General features: G+C 44.5%; 1 protein-coding gene across 2 annotated transcripts in view; it reads right to left on the bottom strand.

Annotated features, from left to right (window-relative positions):
- Nucleotides 1-19,190, bottom strand: part of CAPN15 (calpain 15) — a 92,331-nt gene that overhangs the window by 13,318 nt on the left and 59,823 nt on the right. For both annotated transcript variants that reach the window (XM_035130613.3, XM_088657021.1), the window contains exons 2-4: nt 9,336-10,797; nt 4,114-4,322; nt 713-896 (exon numbers count right to left, since the gene is read on the bottom strand). In XM_035130613.3, the coding sequence (XP_034986504.2) occupies nt 713-896; nt 4,114-4,322; nt 9,336-10,775 (1,833 nt within the window). In that variant the 5' untranslated portion in view covers nt 10,776-10,797. The remainder of the gene's footprint in view (nt 1-712; nt 897-4,113; nt 4,323-9,335; nt 10,798-19,190) is intronic.

Below are 19,190 nucleotides of genomic sequence, written 5' to 3'. Positions count from 1 at the left end.
ACTCTGCATGTAATGAAATGAAATCTCTGAGCCCAGGCAATCCAAGATCTATGCTAAGGAAGAGTGGTTTTTGAAACTATATCAATTATGCAAACTGAGTGCAAATGCATTATTCTGCTTTTTCAATGTTATAATCATAATATAGTCTGACTTTGTTAAGTCATAGGAAGAGCAAGGAAACTTCAGCCATGTCGCTCAAAGCCTTAAAATCTTATTCAGTCCTCTCTGTGGCTCCTGAAATTTCAGTGTGTATTGTCCGAATATTTTTTGAGCATTCTTGTACAGGATAAGAACTAGAAACCTTTTTAAAAAGCAAAACAAAATCAAAGCTGAAATTCCCAGGAAGCTAAATTCTGCACCCACCAGCACATATTCATTTTTGTAAAGCCGCATTATGAATTCAGCCCTCTCCTTGTTCTAGACCAGATGGTCAATCTGTGGCCCTCCAGATGTTGTTGGACTACAACTTCCATCAACCCCAGCCATCCCCAGTTCAACAACATCTGGGGGACTGCAGGTTTCCCATCTAAATGAACTTCTAAGCTGGAGACCCCATGTAGAGTCTTTTACAGGACACATAGCACAGCATCTCTCAGTTTGCTATAAAAGAGACACTTTGACACAACACTGTTCCCAACCTCTGGCATATCCCCCTCTGTGGTTTCCCCTGCTGTAATGGCTAGTGCTGGCCATATCAAATCCCAGCACCTACCTGAGAGAAGAGGAGGTAGCCACACTCATCACAGGGCAGCATGTCATCCACCAGCACAGTGGTCCAGGTGCCATCTTTGCAAAGCCGCACCTGATAGGCTCCCTCCAGGCACATGCTCCGTGTAATCATGACCCGTTCCACCAACTCAGGCCTTTCTGCCAGCACAGCCAGAGCACTGAGGAACCTAAAAAGGAGGTGCCAGATGAAGCCAGTTAATACCAGGCTGCTCACCAGCAAGTCAATGACTACATTCGGATATCATTCTAGACCAGGCGTAGGCAAACTCGGCCCTCCAGATATTTTGGGACTACAATTCCCATCATCTCTAGCTAACAGGACCAATGGTCAGGGATGATGGGAATTGTAGTCGCAAAACATCTGGAGGGCTGAGTTTGCCCGTGCCTGTTCTAGACCAGTGTTTCCCAACCTTGTGCCTCCAGCTGTTTTTGGACTACAATTCCCATCATTCCTGACCACTGGTCTTGCTAGCTAGGGATGATGGGAGTTGTAGTCCCAAAACATCTGGAGGCACAAGGTTGGGAAACACTGTTCTAGACTATGGTTTCATGTGATGTGCCTAGTCTTCTCCTGAACTCACACACTCTCCTCCTCTCCTTCTGTATGGCACCCACTCCTGCTTTCAATTAACTGTAGCTTCCTGTGTCATCTGAAGCAAGAACTGTACTTAACATTTGTATTATTAACAACAGATAATAACAATCTACAAGGCACAGGAGGGGCAATTAATTATGCTTCAAGCTGAGAAGCTGACTTGCACTATCATTCACTCAATGATTTTTGGAGGTATTTTCATCATACAAGATAAGAATTATACTTTCTTTTCCAAGAAAAATCAAATATATTCAGTGGCGGATTATATTCTTACTTCTCCAGGTATTATTAAAGACTCTAGAGAAATAAAGAATGTTTCAATTTTGTATGCAGAACATGCACCAGTGAAATTTGAGTAGATCTATTTAAAAAATACTCAGATTGGAAGTTACATAATTTGATCTTACAAAATAAAGAAACTGCAGACAAGCTGAGACAGCAAATTATTGTTATTAATTTAAGAATGAATGAAATCAACTTAAATGTCCCCCAAACTATGATAAGGTATTGTTAGAGTATTTGGAAAGAAAATCAGTAAGAAATATAGTAAAATGGAAAAATCAGATGCATGACTCTCTCTCTCTCTCTCTCTCTCTCTCTCTCTCTCTCTCTCTCTCTCTGTGTGTGTGTGTGTGTGTGTGTGTGTGTGTGTGTGTGTGTGTGTACATGGTCTGCTGAACTGATCCATGGAGTTCATATTGGAAAGACCAGTTACACTGGTGGCTGGTCTTCTTTGTTCTACAGGTAGGAGTAGCTAATGTGTCTTGCAAATGTTGGACTCCAGTTCCCATCAACCCCAGCCAGCATGGGCAGTGGCCAGGAATGATGGGAATTGTAGTCCAACAAAGTTTTTGAGCACCTAAAAATGTTGTTGATTCTGCTGAGCTGAATAAAGTACTACTAGGTCACTGTCACCAGAGCTATACGTGGAACCCCAGCACCTCAAAATGTTGATCTGTGCCGAGAAGCAGGGCTTCACAGGTTTATGTTTGTGTGAGAAACAGGGCTTCACAGGTTTATGTTTGTTCCCATAATAGCATTTAATTGAACAAGTGGTATTTTAAAATAAAAATAGATGCATGATTACAAAATTTAAAAAGTAATAGGCTACAGTGAATAATCACTCTAAAAGGCCAATAATCACTCTAAAAGACCACGATGAATTGATTATTTAAAAAAAAATTCATCATAACATCCTTATTGGAGTCATATTTCCCCTAACAGCTTGCTCTACTTGATTCTGAGGTTTCATCTACTGGCATCCACAGCTTTCACTGATACACAGCTGTGGTCCTCCAGTATGGGCAAAAGTGAGGGATGGTGGGAGCTGGAGTCCACCAGGTTACCCACTTTCACTTATACCACCCTTTGAACTTAGTAAGCAATTTATTAATCCATATCTATGGACTGCAGCCCATCCCCAGGAATCAGTATGTACCGCTCCAACCAGAGCTCATTGCTTCTGGTATCTGGTTAGCATCATTCCACCAGGAAATGGCAATATGACAATTTGTTAATGGGCTACAGCAATGGCTTTCAGACCTCTGGGGAATCCTGAGAAACTTATCAGAGTTCAATGAAAATCTATTTGACTGATTCATCTTCAGGTTCCCAAATCATCTTACAACAAATTACAACAGAACAAATAAAAACAAGAACATTACCACAAGATGATCAGCAAACCCAGACATGGTTAATCAAAAGACAGCTTGCCTGCTATGACCAACCTTGCTCAGTCATCGTGTAGCCTCAGGTGAGTGATGGGTACAATTCTGGAGCACCTATTTTCACTTGACTTGGCCAGCATTCTGCGCAAATTGAGCGTGTGCCTTAATATATGGTCTAGAATCTATGTCAGGGTTTGTGGCAGGCATGCAGAGTTCCTTAGCAGACACACTGATGTGGAAAGTGTTCTCTCAAGGCTTGAAAGCTTGACAGCCTCCAACAGAGATTATTATGGTTCATATTTTACACAGAGGAAAGTGGAACTGTGAGGCAGGCGATGCTATCGGCCTGTAAGAATGACTCCAGAGGCTTCCTTTTCACTCCTGTCTTCCCTAGTAATGCACAGATGCAGGAAAGTACTGCAAGGCCCAACAAGCCTGACCAGCAACAGTGTTATTCAACCTTGCACCCCCAGGTTATGTTGAACTCCAGCTCCCAACAACCAGCATGGTCAATGGTCAGGGATGATGGGAGTTGTAGTCCAACGTGATCTGGGGAACACAGTCCTAGAATATGACCCCATAATCTTTTGGAGCGCCTCAGCAGATTGATCACTGTGAAAAATGCTGCTTGAATTAGAATACGTGAAAATCACAGGGCTCGGAAGATTTAAATGTGGTGTACATGTGCACATGCTAAGTACAGTCCCGCTCATGATAAACTATTCCATTGAGGTCCTGGCTTTGTAGCTCATCTTTTAGCCTTAAAGTGATCTGCATGTTGTCCCTGCTGAGGGGGAAAGCTCCTTTATTCTTGCTGGGGGAAAGTGGTTGGTTTTTCAGATCTCTCTTGCATACCACCAGGGGGCAGCCAATATCTGTAGTCAGCAGAAAGAACGAAAGCTTTCTGAAAGTAGAAATGTAAAGGCCTTGGGGTGTCCTCCCATTCAGTGCTGGGAAGCCGGCTGAGCTGGCTGCAAGTGCACCTGCCAGAATCTTGTGTCAGGATCTACCAAATTCAGACCACACTCTCTGCTCGTGTACAATGGCCATTAGCAACGGGGTTCCCACATATCTAATTCCCTTTAAAAGCCACAGTTGAATCCAATTGCCCTTAATTCTTACCAGCAATTTCCCAGGAGCCCTTGCAGGATGTCAGAGGGCCGAGGTGTCCGGAAAACAGACCACTTGACTGAACGGTCCTTGAAGATGCTGCAGTTGATTTCATGAGGCCTCAGCCACTGCTTCACTCGCTGCTGGACACTGTCCCCTTCGGGGAAGCCAACTGACTTGGGCCCTGGAGGGAAACTGTCATCCACAAAGTTGACCTTGTTCTGCAGATACAAAATTCAAGAAGCCCAAGGGCATCCTTGTTACTGATACTCAGTTCCACATGAAAGCAGGGGCTCCAGCAGCAACTGTTGGACACATGCTGGCAGTCTTGCTTTAGGGACACGCAGGTCCCATCTGCACCATAGACTCAGAGCAGTATTACATCACTTTAAACAGTCACAGCTTCCCCCAAAGAATTATGGGAACTGTAGCAGAGGGTTGTTAGGAGATCCCCATTCCCCTCACAGCTACAATGCCCAGTTTCCTGAGAAGAAGGACTGACTGTCAAATCACTTTCAGAAATGAAGGTCTTTGAGAGGAAAAGGGGTCTCCTAACAACTCTTAGCACACTAAAACCACAGTTCCCAGGATTCTTTGGGGGGGGGAGCCATGACTGTTTAAAGTGGTATGATACTGCCTTAAATGTAAAGTGAAGATGGGAATTCAGTTCATTCCAACTTTCTTTCCTGTGCATATGCTAGAACAAAAGGTGGCTAACAATAACTAAAGCTGCTCCTTATCCAACAAACCAGTACTGTTGAAGTCTGGCTCCCTCTAGGGTTACAGGTCAATGTATTTCTCAGTTCATGCTATCTAAGGACTAGCCTGCACATTGAGGCAGGCATACAGTGAGTCATACCTCTGCCCACTAAAGGGGATGAAACTGCCAACATCCTTTCCTTGATCAGCACCTATGGGGGCCTCAGCTGATGAAATACAAAGGTAAACAGACAAGTGAGTTAAGCACCTGGGCATGTTCAGTAACAGGGTCAGAACAGTCAACCCCTTCTCCCCCTTAAATCTGTCATAGCTACCACTTTACATGTAAGCAAAACCAAGGAACAACTGCTATGAAGGCAGAATGCCCTGAATATCAATTACTGGGGTAATTACAGAGGGAGAGAGCTATCACCCTCATGCCTGACTTGTGAACTTCCCACTGGAATCTGGTTGGCCATTGTGGGAAAGAGGAATCTGGACTAGAGAGGACATTGATCCGATTCAACTGCAGGGTTCTCCCTATGTTAAACAGTGAGACTTAGACCTGGGACAGTTCCAGGTGGGTGAATGAATACTTGAATCCTCCAGTATAGCCCCGTTTTCATATTTTCAAGCTTAGCTCTGCAGTGAATGCAGGCAAGACATTTTAGCTCAATATAACCCAGTTTTTTACCAAGCAATGCTGGTATGTGACTTGTGTACATTTGCTGCTATACAAAATATTCTGCTTTGCACAAGGATGGAGGTGGTGTCCTACAGAGCTATGAAATATGGCTCTTGGTTACTTGCAAAGCCAAATTAGCAGCCTGCCTGGCTTCTTTGGTTTTACTAAGCATGGTTCATGCACTTGTCTCCAACAATAAGGGCTAGAAACTTGATTTATTTATTAGAAGATGGGGGGTGGAGAATGGGATTCTTGGGATGCTGAGTTCTGCATTGCTTGTTTGGGTCACAGAATGAAAAAGTCCCTGATCGTATCCCTATTCAGAAATAGTGATTAAAAAGAATGTCTCAGAGTTGGACAACCTGATCTGACCCACTTCAGCTGCTATGAAGAGAACTGGAGATCAACACCCATGATTCCTCGCTTTGCAGGTTTCCTGCAATACATTTCTTCCAGTTAAAGGAAAGGTTGTCATCCTACACACACTAATTTGGAAGGACGTCATTTTGAATCCAGTGAGGCTTGCCTTGAAATAAATGTGCAAAGGAGGACTGTACTGCACAGCTGGCTTCTCTCCCTTCCCCTCTGTGCTGCTGTGTCCAGGCAGCAGCCACTGAAGCTCCCTCAAGCTTCAAACCTCCCAGCAAATTTCTGCCCCAACAGCCTGTTCTCAGCGCTCGCTGTGCTACCATTGCCAAGGCATGCGCCGGGGTCAGATGCTCCCTTGAGGTCCCTGAATTACATGTGATTAATGCTGAAGGCTCTCCCAAGAAAGAAGCAGAGATGAAGGGATGGCATTTCCCAAAGAAACATGGAAAAAAACATTAGCAAGCTAGAGGAGAACTGAGACTAAGTCGGGGAGAAGTGTGTATGTAGTGTGTGTGTGTGTGTGTGTGTGTGTGTGTGTGTGTGTGTGTGGCATGCAAATCCCTGGCAGCCAACAAACAAACTACCTCTCCTTTAGGGGACCAGCCTTTGGGTCTTCTAGCTCCAGGCTGGATACTGATGCTTCAATACAAATCCGTCCTCCACAGCAGAAGACGGGCAAACTCAGGACAAAGTATGGACTTGTCTACTGCCTCAGAGTGGGCTTTCTCATGTACATGCTTCTCAAGGCACATGTTTCTTGAACTCCTGGGTGCATGCTACAGTGGTAAGCTGCAAGCACAAGATGTGCTGCTGAAGGGCTCATACTCATATTAGGCCAGAACCAACAAAGCACTAGTGTACTTACATTGGCTCCCAGTACGTTTCTGAGCACAATTCAAAGTGTTGGTGTTGACCTTTAAAGCCCTGAATGGCTTCAGCCCAGTGTACCTGAAGGAGCGTCTCCACCCCCATCGTTCTGCCTGGACACTGAGGTCCAGCGCCAAGGGCCTTCTGGTGGTTCCCTCACTGCGAGAAGCAAAGCTACAGGGAACCAGGCAGAAGGCCTTTTCGGTAGTGGCACCCACCCTGTGGAACGCCCTCCCATCAGATGTCAAAGAGATAAATAACAACCTGACATTTAGAAGACATCTGAAGGCAGTCCTGTTCAGGGAAGTTTTTAATGTGTGACATTTAATATATTTTAAATTTTTGTTGGAAGCTGCCCAGAGTGGCTGGGGAAACCCAGCCAGATGGGCGGGGTACAAATAAATTATTATTATTATTATTATTATTATTATTATTATTATTATTTTGAGGGCAGGTGGCTAAGACTGAGCTGAGAATCAGAAGCCTCCTGTTTGAACCTCACCTCTGCCATAAACTCATGGCCTTTGGCAAAACATTCTCTTTCAGTCTCAAACCTGTCACACACACAGTGCCCCAATCTGCAATATAAGGATAGCACCACAGACTTACCTGATAGAGCTGGTGTAAGGACAAGAGCTTGGAGTAAATTGCTTTGAAATTTTCTAGACAGAGTTTTCAGTTGCAGTAGCTTGTGTATGAAAACACCCTTCCAAAAGAAGCTTATCTGGCTTCCATTGTTTTGTCTATCTGGTACCACCCCAAGACATTTTTATTTTCCCAGGCCTACGTGAAATAGCTTTATCTGCTATGCTTAATTTTTTTTTAAAAAAAATCATGCTGATATTCTCTACACTGTTTTTCCTTTTGTGTTTACTTATTGCGAATTTATATTGGCACATTTTTAAAAATTATTTTCTTCATTGCTGCTTTCACAGTTTTACCTAAGGGTAACCTAATAACATTTTAAATAAAATAAAATAAAATTATATATATATATATATATATATATATATATATATATATATATATATATATATACTGTATTTTAGCACTGCTGCAAGCAAGCAAGTGCACAGGAGCTGTGCCACAACCACTCTCACCCCAATAATACACAAAATTGGAACGAATCCCTCAAGTCACTTCAGCACGTGAAGATCTGTTCTTCTCAGCACCTACCAAAGACCTTCCTTTTCCATCAAGTCTTTGAAGTAGGTATCTTTCGCAGCCTGCACCTGCACTGGAATTGTTTTTAGATGTTTTAATTACTGTATTGGTTTTATGTTTGCTGCCCTGAGCTCCTTTGGGAGGAAGGGTGTGATAGAAATTTTATTAAATAAATTAATAAAATCTGGGGGAAGAGAGATAATAGATTTTGTGCTTCAGCAAGAACTGGGAACTGGTGTGTGTGTGTGTGTGTGTGTGTGTGTGTGTGTTTGAGGGAATGCAATGAGGGAACATGACACTCAGAGAGAGAGAGAGAGAGAGAGAGAGAGAGAGAGAGAGAGAGAGAGAGAGAGAGGCGGCCTCCACTATTCCTTGGCTGGAAATCTGGATGCCCTGCATGAAGGCCACCTGCTGTGCCTGTGCATTGCTCCCTCAGAAGTCTAACACGATTAAATTTCATTTCAGGCACCCGCTTGATGTGGCTTTAATCACCACAGGCCGCTCAGAAATAAAACAGCACTTGATCATTAAAGCCACTGCACAATTAGTTATTAATGAGCGTGGCAAGTGGCCTTTTCCTGAGGCTGCCAAGCGGGCCCAGAGGACACCTGTTCTTGCTCATTATACAGGGTGAAATCCCGAAGTTCTTCCCTGGGCTGAGCACCCTTTCACTGAATTCTTTAAAAGAGCACCTCAGGGGTTGGATCTTTGGGTGGACAGACTCAGGGCAGAAGGAGGAATATTCCTGGTATGAACATGGATCAGTTGCTAGATAGAACTTAAACCCAATCCTCCTAAAGTGCTTTGGTATTGCTGCTTATTTCAGGGCCAGAACATCACAAAGATGATTGATCATTGAAAGCCTGCATGCTGTTGAAATGAGAGTGTCTCACTAGGGGCCCAGGTTCAAATCCCCACTCAGAATGGAGCCCATGGGATGACCTTGATGCCACTTTGAGTTCCTTGGAGGAAAATGCAGAATATCAACGCAATAAATAAATAGCTCATAAGTAGGAGCAAGGAGTCTGTAAATATGAAATGTGCAACTGAAAACTAAATAACAATAACAGATACGAATACAAAACAATGGATGTTAGTTGATGGCGCTCAAGTATTTAAAAAATTGCAAATACAGTAGGTAGTAAGCAAGACCAGATAGGGCTGCTACACCAACTCTCAAAGGATCTTCCAACACTCTCCTTGGTCTACTGGAGAACACGAAAATATGGAACACATGGAGATGACACACTGAAAACTCAAGAGTTTTGCCCAGTCCTCCTCTGCACCAACTTCTAAGATTTTTAAAGAGCACTGCCTATATCTTTTCCTGCCTGTCTACTGAGTAACCAGGTCTGGAAACTTACTTTGTATAAATAAAAAGGACTTCTCTTTTGGATACAATCTTTTGCATGGTGTAATGACAGGCAAGAGGACACTCAGAGAAACTCACCTCTTGACAGAAGGAGACAATGTTTTCCCAGAGGGCTTTGGCCTCCCCCTCATCTGTCTGCCGCCGCTTCTCCACGTGCATACTCTCCCGGCGCCTGAGTGGCTTGGCGCCCTTGCGCTGCAACAGGTACCCCTGGGGAGTGTGGCAGGCGACACAGTGCTTGGCCTTGAACTCATTGAGCAGCGTGCAAGCCGGGCAAGGCCACTGGCTGGGCCTTTCTGGGGTCACAGGTGGCTGCAAGGGGAAGAGGCGGGCCACTTTGCGGGCCGAGGGGGCCTTAGAGCTGCAGGCTGGGCAGCTGCCTTTGTCTGAGCCACACTCAGGGCATTTGAGAGCCAACTCTCCCTGCGCGCTGTGTTCCTGGAAGCCATGCAGTTTGGAGGAGCCACAGGCCTTGCACTTCTGAGAGGCTGTGGGGTTCTTCAATGTGCACTTGGAACAGGACCAGGTGGTAAAGTCAGGGCTGGATGGACCGCAGGGAGTGAAGCGCACAGAATCGCCAGTCAAGTCAATGGTGTCACTTCCCTTCTGGGTGCTGCAGGCCTCGCAGGTGCCAGCTCCCGAGGTGTTGAGGAGGGAGCAGGTGCTGCACTTCCAGGGCGATGGGCTCACCTCCATTTCTTCTTCCAGCATGCTCAGCCGCTTTGTTGCCAGCAGCTCCTGGAAGCGAATGGCCTTCTGCACAGGTGCTGGTGGGGAGGCCGGCTGCGAGGCCTCAGGCACCGGTGGCTGCAGCTGGGGGGGCACCTCTCGTCGGCTGCGGGGAACGGGGTTGTTTTGGAGGCCGGGGGAGAAAAGGCTAAAGCTTGGCATCTTCTGGCTCTCTTGCTCAATCGTGGCTGCACCTGGGTTGGCAATGGGATGGCTCTCGGGGTTGTCCGTAGCAATGCTGGGCTGAGGGGTGGTGGGTGCTATGTGGAAGCCGGCAGGAGCAATGACTTCAGGGACGACCAGCGCCTCTGGGGGGATCTTGGGCAGCGAGAGCTTGCGGGGGCCCCCACAGGCCGAGCATGAGTTGGCCATTGGGGTGTTGTGAAGGGTGCAGCGCTGGCAGGCCCAGCCATCCTCCAGCCCCACTTCCTCTGGGCTCTTCCCCCCAGAGTCCTCACCAGGGCTCTCGGCCTTGGGAGGTTCCTCCTTGCAGGTGCCCTTGGGCTCCACCAAGGCAGTGGGCTTTGGCAGGACTCCATTGATGATGGGGAGTGGGGAGCCCCCAGGCCCAGGCTCAGGGGTGAAGCCACACACCTCACAGGCCTCTTTGCCCAAGAAGTTCCGGAAGGTGCAGCGGGCGCAGGCCCATTTCTGTTCTTCTACACTGAGGCGCAGGATTTGGTTGAGGTCGGGCTTCTGGCGCGGGGCCTCGCAGATGGAGCATTGGCGCTGTCCTACGGGGTTCAGGAACGTGCAGCGGGTGCAAGACCATTCCCGCACAGCGGCCATAGAACCAGAAGAGTGGGTGTGGCTGCAACAGACAAGAAAGGCAACCATTACTTGACATCGTAAGACCGGGAGCCTGGAGTCTCCCATGCCAACCATTGCAGACTTGAACTTAAAACTTCAGTACTTTGTCAAACTAACAGCCTCAGCAGTGGAAATTAATTGTGTTCCCAGAACACCAGTCAGTGACCTGTTTGGCGGGGGCGGTGGTGAAGGGGTAAACCAGTTGTGCGCTTGGCATCAGGTTATGCCGTCTCCCACTCTTCCATTCATTTCATCCTTCTTGTTGTCATTGCCCTTCTCCTCACTCTGCTGCTTCCACAGAACTCCTCTCCCTCCCCTCTTGTCTCCAGCTGGCCAATTATTTTTCAAGCCCTGGGTTGTTGCTGTCCTAGTTACAAGGACACCGCTGCCTGCCATGCGCACCCTGCCTGATGTCTGACTAGTAGCAAGGAAGGAATGGCAAGGGGGAGTCCAGAGATGCACACTCCACTCTGCCTTGGTTATGCTAGGACACAGTCTCAGTTTGCTTTCCTACATCAGGGCCTAAGCCAAAGTGTGGCTAAAATATCCAGCTAACTGCAAAAGACTCAGGGGCCATCAGGTGAGCCCACTGAATCAGCCTCCCCCAACTTGATCCATTGCTTTGGCCGGGTTCACATGGACAGCAGCAAAACAGGATCCCCCTGCTTCTCCAGAGTTATTTCTGCTTGATGTCAATCATAGCTGGCAGGGTACAGCAGGCATCAAATGCTCCTGTGATTCAAACCTAACATTTTACATCAACCTTCCCCAATCTGGGGCCCTTCCACCAGTCTCAACCAGTAAGGCTGAGGAAGTCTGTTTTACACCATTACAAACAGAAGTATTGGTGGCAGCTTGGGGTGTGTGTGTCCTCCAAGGGTCAGTGCTTTGGACATGGCCCAGGAGTTATGACCCAAAGAAGCTGCCCTTCCTTGGTCTTGCCAAAGTCCAGATTCTAATTCTGGCTTGCATCCAAGATTAGTCATACTCAGAGTAAAGCCATTGAAATTAATGGACATGCCTAACTTGTGTCCCTGTCTTTCCCGTATTAAACTCATTAACAGTTAGCTAAAATATTAGAGTGAGAAGTGCTAGTGGTAGCAACATTGCGGCTAAAGGACTGAGCTATAAATCAGGAAGTCCCTGGTTTGAATCCTGCCTATGTCTTACGACTCACTGGGTGGCCTGAGGCAAGCCATTCTCAAGCCTCTCCTTCCATCTGCAATGCAGGGAATAATAACATGGACTTACAGTACCTTACAGCAGTGGTTCTAAAGCTTTTTGTGTCAAAGACCCCTTCAAGAATCTGATTAAAGCTATGGAATTCCCCATCCCACCCCATCCACAAAGCCAAATATCAAAGTAACAAGAAGAAAATAGTATTTGTGAACTCTGAAAAAAAAATCTTCTAAGTGAATGTGGACCTAAAGTTAAGAACCCCTGCCACACATGATCGCTGGAATAATTACAACTAGATAGCACCCGTGAAGCACCTCATACACTTAAACATAGTATGGAAACATTAAGCATTACAAAGCAATACAATAAAGTATGGTGCAGACCACATTTTCCTCCTGCTGTAGCTTCTAAAGTTTAAATTGTTGAAAGCCACCCTGAGTAAGGCATAGGCCTAGTAGGGCAGGACATATATTTTAAAACATTAAATAAATACTCCCCTCAAGCTCCCCAGCAAAGGACAATACAGTACTAGAAATCACAGCCATGCAAAACATTTCTGATCTATAAACAAGCCAACCTACAGGAACGTAACAGGGAAACAGGTATATTCACAGAACAAAAACAGGAACAATAAAATGTGTTATCCTCTTTCTTCATACAAACAAAAAGGAACTGGATTTCAGATGAAGTGTCCACTTTCAGTTTTAATTCCTTCCCTCTATCCCCCACCCCACTGCTACCGGTATAGGCCTGTTAGGCAACCCTCTCAAGAACCAAAAATTATAGCTTGCAGTTTACAGGCACATAGCAATCGCAGGTGCCTATATAATCCAGATTACCTAACTTTTGTTTTAAAACAGTATTCTGTTATTCTGGATTCATCCTGCAACTGTCCTACCAAAGGAATAACAAAGGTGAGCATTCAAAGTTAACACCACTACTACTTTACATACTTCCCAAATCAGCCGTGTTAGCTTGGTAGCGGACTTAAAAGCAAATTGGAATTTGCAATTTCCCAGTGAAGGGAAGAGGTGTCATGATCTCACTCTCATATTACACCACTGCTACTACCCTGTTTCCCCGAAAATAAGACATGCCCATAAAATAAGCCGTAGCAGGATTTCTAAGCATTTGCGCAATATAAGCCATACTCCGAAAATAAGACATAGTGATAGGCGCAGTTCTGGAGGGCACCAAGGAAGAGGCGAGGCTGGACGTGTAATAAAAAATAAGACATCCCCTGAAAATAAGTCATAGTGTGTCGTCTTGAGGAAAAATAAATATAAGACAGTGTCTTATTTTCGGGGAAACACGGTAGCAGTTTATGTGTAGCTCAAGTTGGCTGATGATAGAACTGGCCCCACAGAGGAAGCAACAGTCAAAACAAACCAACTCAAGTTAGGAAGAGCCAGCTACTTACAAACCCTTTATACTTCCAGACATTTGCTAAGATTCTCAGGAAGCCAAATTCCACAGGTGGTCATCATGAATACTGAGATACTGAGTACTGTCCAGTTACTATGGCACAAGTCTTCCTCTTTGTGCCAGAAGAATGTGGAAAGGGGGAGAGCATCTCTGAGTATGTGCAAAAAGCTCTGGCCTCACCCTTCACAATCAGCTCACATGCAGCTGGGATTAAAGCAGGTCTTTCAGATGAGATCAGATGCTCCACTCCCTGCCTCCAGCAACTTGTTTTAGAAGTAAAACATTGACTTCCTGTGACCACCCTGTTACACTTCCTTGCACAGGAACTCAGAAAACCAAAGCCTAAAAATATTCAACACCAAAGGGATCCAGAGGTTCAGCTGAGAACTTCTGAAGGTGGTACTATTTCTTGGAGGAAGGGTGGCTCTTCCAAACTTTGGTCTTTTGATCTTTCTAGCGATTATTCTGTGAAATTGAAAGCCAACCTTAGAAGACAAGAAGGCTAGGAAATGTACAGGAACAGAAAAAGGCAATGTCAAGATGCAGAATGTCAAGATGAGTCTTGCTTTTTGCAGTAATGTACCATAAGAGGACAGCAAATTAATTGCTGAGGTGATTCCTAGAAATTTAGTAGATTGGTGTTAATTTGGCACTGTCAGCTATGTCAGAAAACATGTCACCAGCCAGCAACCAGAACTAATCTGCATATTTCAGATGCATGTAATTAACATAATTTGCATACTATCTTCAATGCCATGGCAGGCATCGTAAACAATTGGTGGGCATTACATTTATTCTACAACATTTATATTCAAGAAGGCTCATCTGCCACTAATGTGAAAAATATGAGTCAGTCATTGACAAATGGAGACCTACTGTGAATTTCAGCTTATTTGTAATTGTTTCCTTGTGTTGTCACCATATTTTAAAAACTTGTTTCCGCAAGCATGAGAGCTAGAGACTTGTGTTTTAATCTGACTGTAAGCCAGAAAAGAAATGATTCAGAGCAGGGCACCATACAGAGATTGTTACTCACCCTAGTCTATTTGAATTAGGGTACACAGTTTATTTGGTTTTTATCTCCAATTATTTCTATCTTGCTATCTAAGAGGTACCGTAATCAAAGCAGCTAACATGAAATTATAAAGACACAAATAAAGACAACTAAAATTAAAAAGAAAACTGGGTTGTTGCAAGGATCAAATGGGGGAAGATCATGTATAGGAAAGATGTGATAGAAATGAAATAATAAATAGTTTAAAACTCTGAAGGCAATTCAGCACATTAAAATAAAAAGTTTGAAATAACTATAAAAAGGCTTTCATATCCTGCTGAAAGGGCAAGTGAACCTCCCTCAGGGGGACATTCCATAGCTTTGGTGCCACAACTGAGAAGACCCTGTCCATCATGCTCACCAGCCACACCTCTGAAAGCAGGGGGAGACAGAGTAGGCTCTCTAACGATTGTTTAATTATTCAGGTAGGTTCTGATAGAAGAAGCTACTTTTCGAGATATCCTGGACCCAGAGCATTTAAGGATTTACAGATCAAAACCAGAAATTTTAACTGAGCCCAGAAACAAACTGGAAGCCAATTCCACTGTTTGCTGCAGATGTGGGGGTTTCAAAACTCTCATAGTCCTCCCATTCTAGCCAATTCTAGGCATAGAGCTCTTCTTTCCCATGATGTGAATGGGGTTGTGCATAGGAGCTCTGTGTAAGCAAAGAATCCCAGTGTTATCAGATGTGGGAGGGGTGAAAACACTGCTCCAACATGCAGGTGATAGGGAGTGAGGAATGAAATACATAGCTGGGGCAAAAAAGCTGATAATGTCTACAAAAGCATAAGTCCTTCAAAATTAAATACATTCTGATAGATTTTGTTCTTTTGTTTCTTGCTGATTTCCAGCAGTTTTCTAAATTATTATAATATTAGTATTGTATTGTATATATTATTGTTTATTTTCTAAATTATTGTGTTAATTATATTGTTAATTTTCTAATTTTAAAAATAAAACCTATTAGATGGCGCCAAGGTCGCATGTACCAACAAGCCACCTTGGGGGGAACCTCTTCAAAATTTGTGTGTCCAAGGGTCTTGCGGAGCTGGCTCAGACAATTTGGTGATAAAGCAAAAGCAGATACAAAATCTGGCAAGCTGATGACAAAGCCTGAAAACTGGAAGAAGCAAGAGAATTGTCTGAAAATACAGTGATAACATGCTGCCAGGAGGATGAAGATAATTTTAGGATTGCAAGAGAGGCAGGACAGAGTTATTGGGTTGATTAAAACGTACGTGTGTGTGTGTGTGTGTGTGTGTGTGTGTGTGTGTGTGTGTGTGTCTTCCACCAAGCCCCCACTTCCACCCACACAATTTATTCAGGGGAAGGTGGGGGAGAACATTTGTGTTTGCTTTCTCAAAAGGAAGATTTGAAAATTCCCCAAGTGCTTGAATCAGTAGGAATTCAAGAAGAGAGAAAGAAGAGAGAAATATTCCTCTCTAGAAGATATCCCTGTCTGATCTCTGGCTCACAGTATTAGTAACAACTTCTGAGCGCTGAGGGCAAGGACCTGAATACAAACAGAAGGATGCACTAAAATGACAGAGTGCACCACTCTTACTAAAAAGAAAAAGCTGTCATAGGAGCTGCCCTAGAGAATGGGAGGGCCTAATATATTTTGAGTGTGTGGTCGGGGAAGTGTACTTATAGTTGCTGAGGTATTTCTGGGCAGCTCGCCAATTTGTTTAGAATGCTACGGTAGCATTCACATTTTTCCCTTGAGCTTCAACATTTTTTATTAAATGAAATGAACAAACCAAATTATACTGACAAAATAATTACAAGTGTCAGACATATAAAATATAATACACATGGATCACAACTGTCATATTTATGGATCCTCAAATAAAGACCAATCCCCAGTAAAATCCTCCTTGTTCCTGGAGGAATGAGCAACGAACAACAGAAACAACTTAGGAACTAAGAGCTCACGTACCTCAGAAGTACAGAATTGACTTTGAAAATTTAGAATAGGGAAGAAAAAACCAGGGGGGCAGCACATATTAATTCATTTACTTTATGATCACATGGACTGTGACTTAATGGGCTGGATCCAAAGGTGCCCTTGTATGCGCAGAATTGCTTTACACCTTGTGCTAGAGAGCACTGTGAGAGACAAACAAAACTTAAATTCCAAAATGAATTTTGTGCTTGTGCAACCCTTCTTTCAGGAATCTCTCAAAGACTTTTTTTTATGCCAAGAGGCCTTTGCAGTTGTTTAAAATTTTCTTGAATAATTTTAATGACTGGTCTATATTGCTTTTAAGGGGTTTTTTATGTTCCTGTATGCCACCCTGATTCTTTTACAAGAGGGCATATATAAATACGTTTATGTACTTAAAATAAAAACTCAGCCTGTTACAGGGCTGCAGGAAGAGTACTAGTGGCTACTTCCCTCTGGCCATAGTTCTTCAGATCCAATGTTTTCAAAGGGCCAGTTCCTCTTTTTCAGTTTCGTGGATGATATTAAAGGTGGCGCTGTGGGTTAAACCACAGAGTCTAGGGCTTGCTGATCAGAAGGTCAGCGGTTCGAATCCCTGCAACGGGGTGAGCTCCCATTGTTTGGTCCCAGCTCCTGCCCACCTAGCAGTTCGAAAGCACATCAAAGTGCAAGTAGATAAATAGGGACCGCTTCGGCGGGAAGGTAAACGGCGTTTCCATGCGCTGCTCTGGTTTGCCAGAAGCAGCTTTGTCATGCTGGCCACATGACCCGGAAGCTGTCTGCGGACAAACGCCGGCTCCCTCGGACTATAGAGCGAGATGAGCGCCGCAACCCCAGAGTCGGACACGACTGGACCTGATGGCCTTTACCTTTACCTTTACCTATTAAAGAACAGTGAAGAATGAAGGTGCTTCCTCACAAAAGAATTTCAGCTGTCTTTTTCAGATCTATTTGGGCACATGCTCACTTCAGGTGCAGATGTAGGGAGTATTAAAAACATTGGCTTGGGATGAGGGTAGAGACATTTAGGCTTAAGGGTGTGAGATGCATTCATCTCCCACACAAAGTCACCTGGGCTGATTTACAAATCGCTGCTTCCCAGATCAGATCTTCTCTCTCTCAACAACAACAAAATCCCCCAGAGTTTGAAACACATAAAGCCCTTAAACCTCATTGTCTCGCTTTGCTCTAGTGCAAAAAAATCAATTGTTCTTGTTAACAAAGTATAAAGCAGGAATTCTCTGATAGACAACACATCCCAGGCAAATCCTCTTGGCTTGGCAAAGCCTTCAAATGGAAATTTCGGCCTTGCTTTGCCTTCAACAAACAACTAAGTCCTGCAGAATTTGTATTCCTCAGGCTTCTCCCCACTTCACAACTGTAATCGGGATCCATATTACCTGGCTATATTTAGAGTCCTTGACCAAGGCTGTTGCCTGTCCTACAACCATGCTGTTAGTTCTTTTGTCTGGACTGCCTTTTTGCTTTCCATGTAATCAGTCAACCACAATTTAACTCGCCAGTGGCAAGTTCCCTTTGGTAAGAAGCACTCCTACCCAAATTAGCAAACTATTGTTAGCAGAATGAGGTGGGTTTCTGATTGTAGTTTGGCGCTACACATTCAGACATTGCAGCAAACTATAGTTTATGCTAATGGGGAGAAACAAAAATGCACTGAAGAGAGGAGCACAAAAGGATTGCAAGTAGCTTAGGGGACAAAGCTTCTTCATAGTTACAATGGCTACTAGGAGCAGAATTATGTAAAAAAAAATATATATGCCAATTCCTTGATCTACATAATTCACAGATTGCACAATCCAGTTTCTCCTGCTGCAGACTTTTGATATTTGTTGCTAAGCCCATTTTGCCTTCTCTCCCGCTGTGCCCACATTACCTCTCAGCTCGCTAGCTCTGGTCAGCCTGCGATTGATCACTAAGCTCTGCACAGCCCCTTGACCATAGCCCTTCATGGTGTGTCTCTTAGGCAGAAGTTACAGGGCCTAGCAGCTGAGTTTCTTTTGTGGACTTGTCATTTTGCACAGTAGCTCAGCTAGGCTACCAGGAGGAGGCTACATTGTGATGTCACCAGTCTCCCTGCACTGCATTTAAGTCAACACAGGCTACCTGCTCTTCTTCCTAGTTTTCAGTTTAACTCGGGAGGACACCAAGATCTCACACTTGGAGGCACCAAATCTCATGAAAGAGGTAAAAAGTGAAATCTCTCAAAACTAAAGTTCTCTCCTTGTCCTCATGTGTCATACCAGGGTTGCCAAGTTTCAAGAGTTTTAGCCTCCCGCAGGGTCACAGGAGCAGAAGGGACAGCAAGCCAGGCAATAACTTTAGTGACACCATTGGAGTGCCTGGCTGATGAGGCTACTTAGGGGAAAGTGCATGGAAACATGGATCAGGGCCTGATTGAGAGCCAGGAAGGAGTGGAGCCTTCACTTCTACATAAGTTCCCAGACTAAGCTGTTGTGGTCTATGAGAGGGAAGAGGCTGAATGTCAACACACCACACACTTTCAATCCTCCATACCATGCTTTGGAGAATTTCTAACATGCTGCCTGAACTGAGTAAACAAGTTCAGGAGACTCACATCTCTGACATGCATTTATATGCTTCTTCCAAAGTCCTTTTTCTCTTTGGCATCATCCCAAACCCTGTCACTGAACTACTGTGCAGGAGAAGAACCTAGGAGATCCCTCAGTCCCAAGCTGTGGTTTAATCTCTCACTCTCCCACATCCAGAAACATTTCCCATCAATTATCCAATATCAAAGAACAGATAAC

This window comes from Zootoca vivipara, chromosome 13, assembly GCF_965207765.1.
Source record: "Zootoca vivipara chromosome 13, rZooViv2.hap1.1, whole genome shotgun sequence".
In the NCBI taxonomy this organism is placed as follows: domain Eukaryota; kingdom Metazoa; phylum Chordata; class Lepidosauria; order Squamata; family Lacertidae; genus Zootoca; species Zootoca vivipara.
The sequence above is the reverse complement of the archived record's forward strand: the minus strand, read 5'-3'. Positions and strand labels throughout refer to the sequence as shown.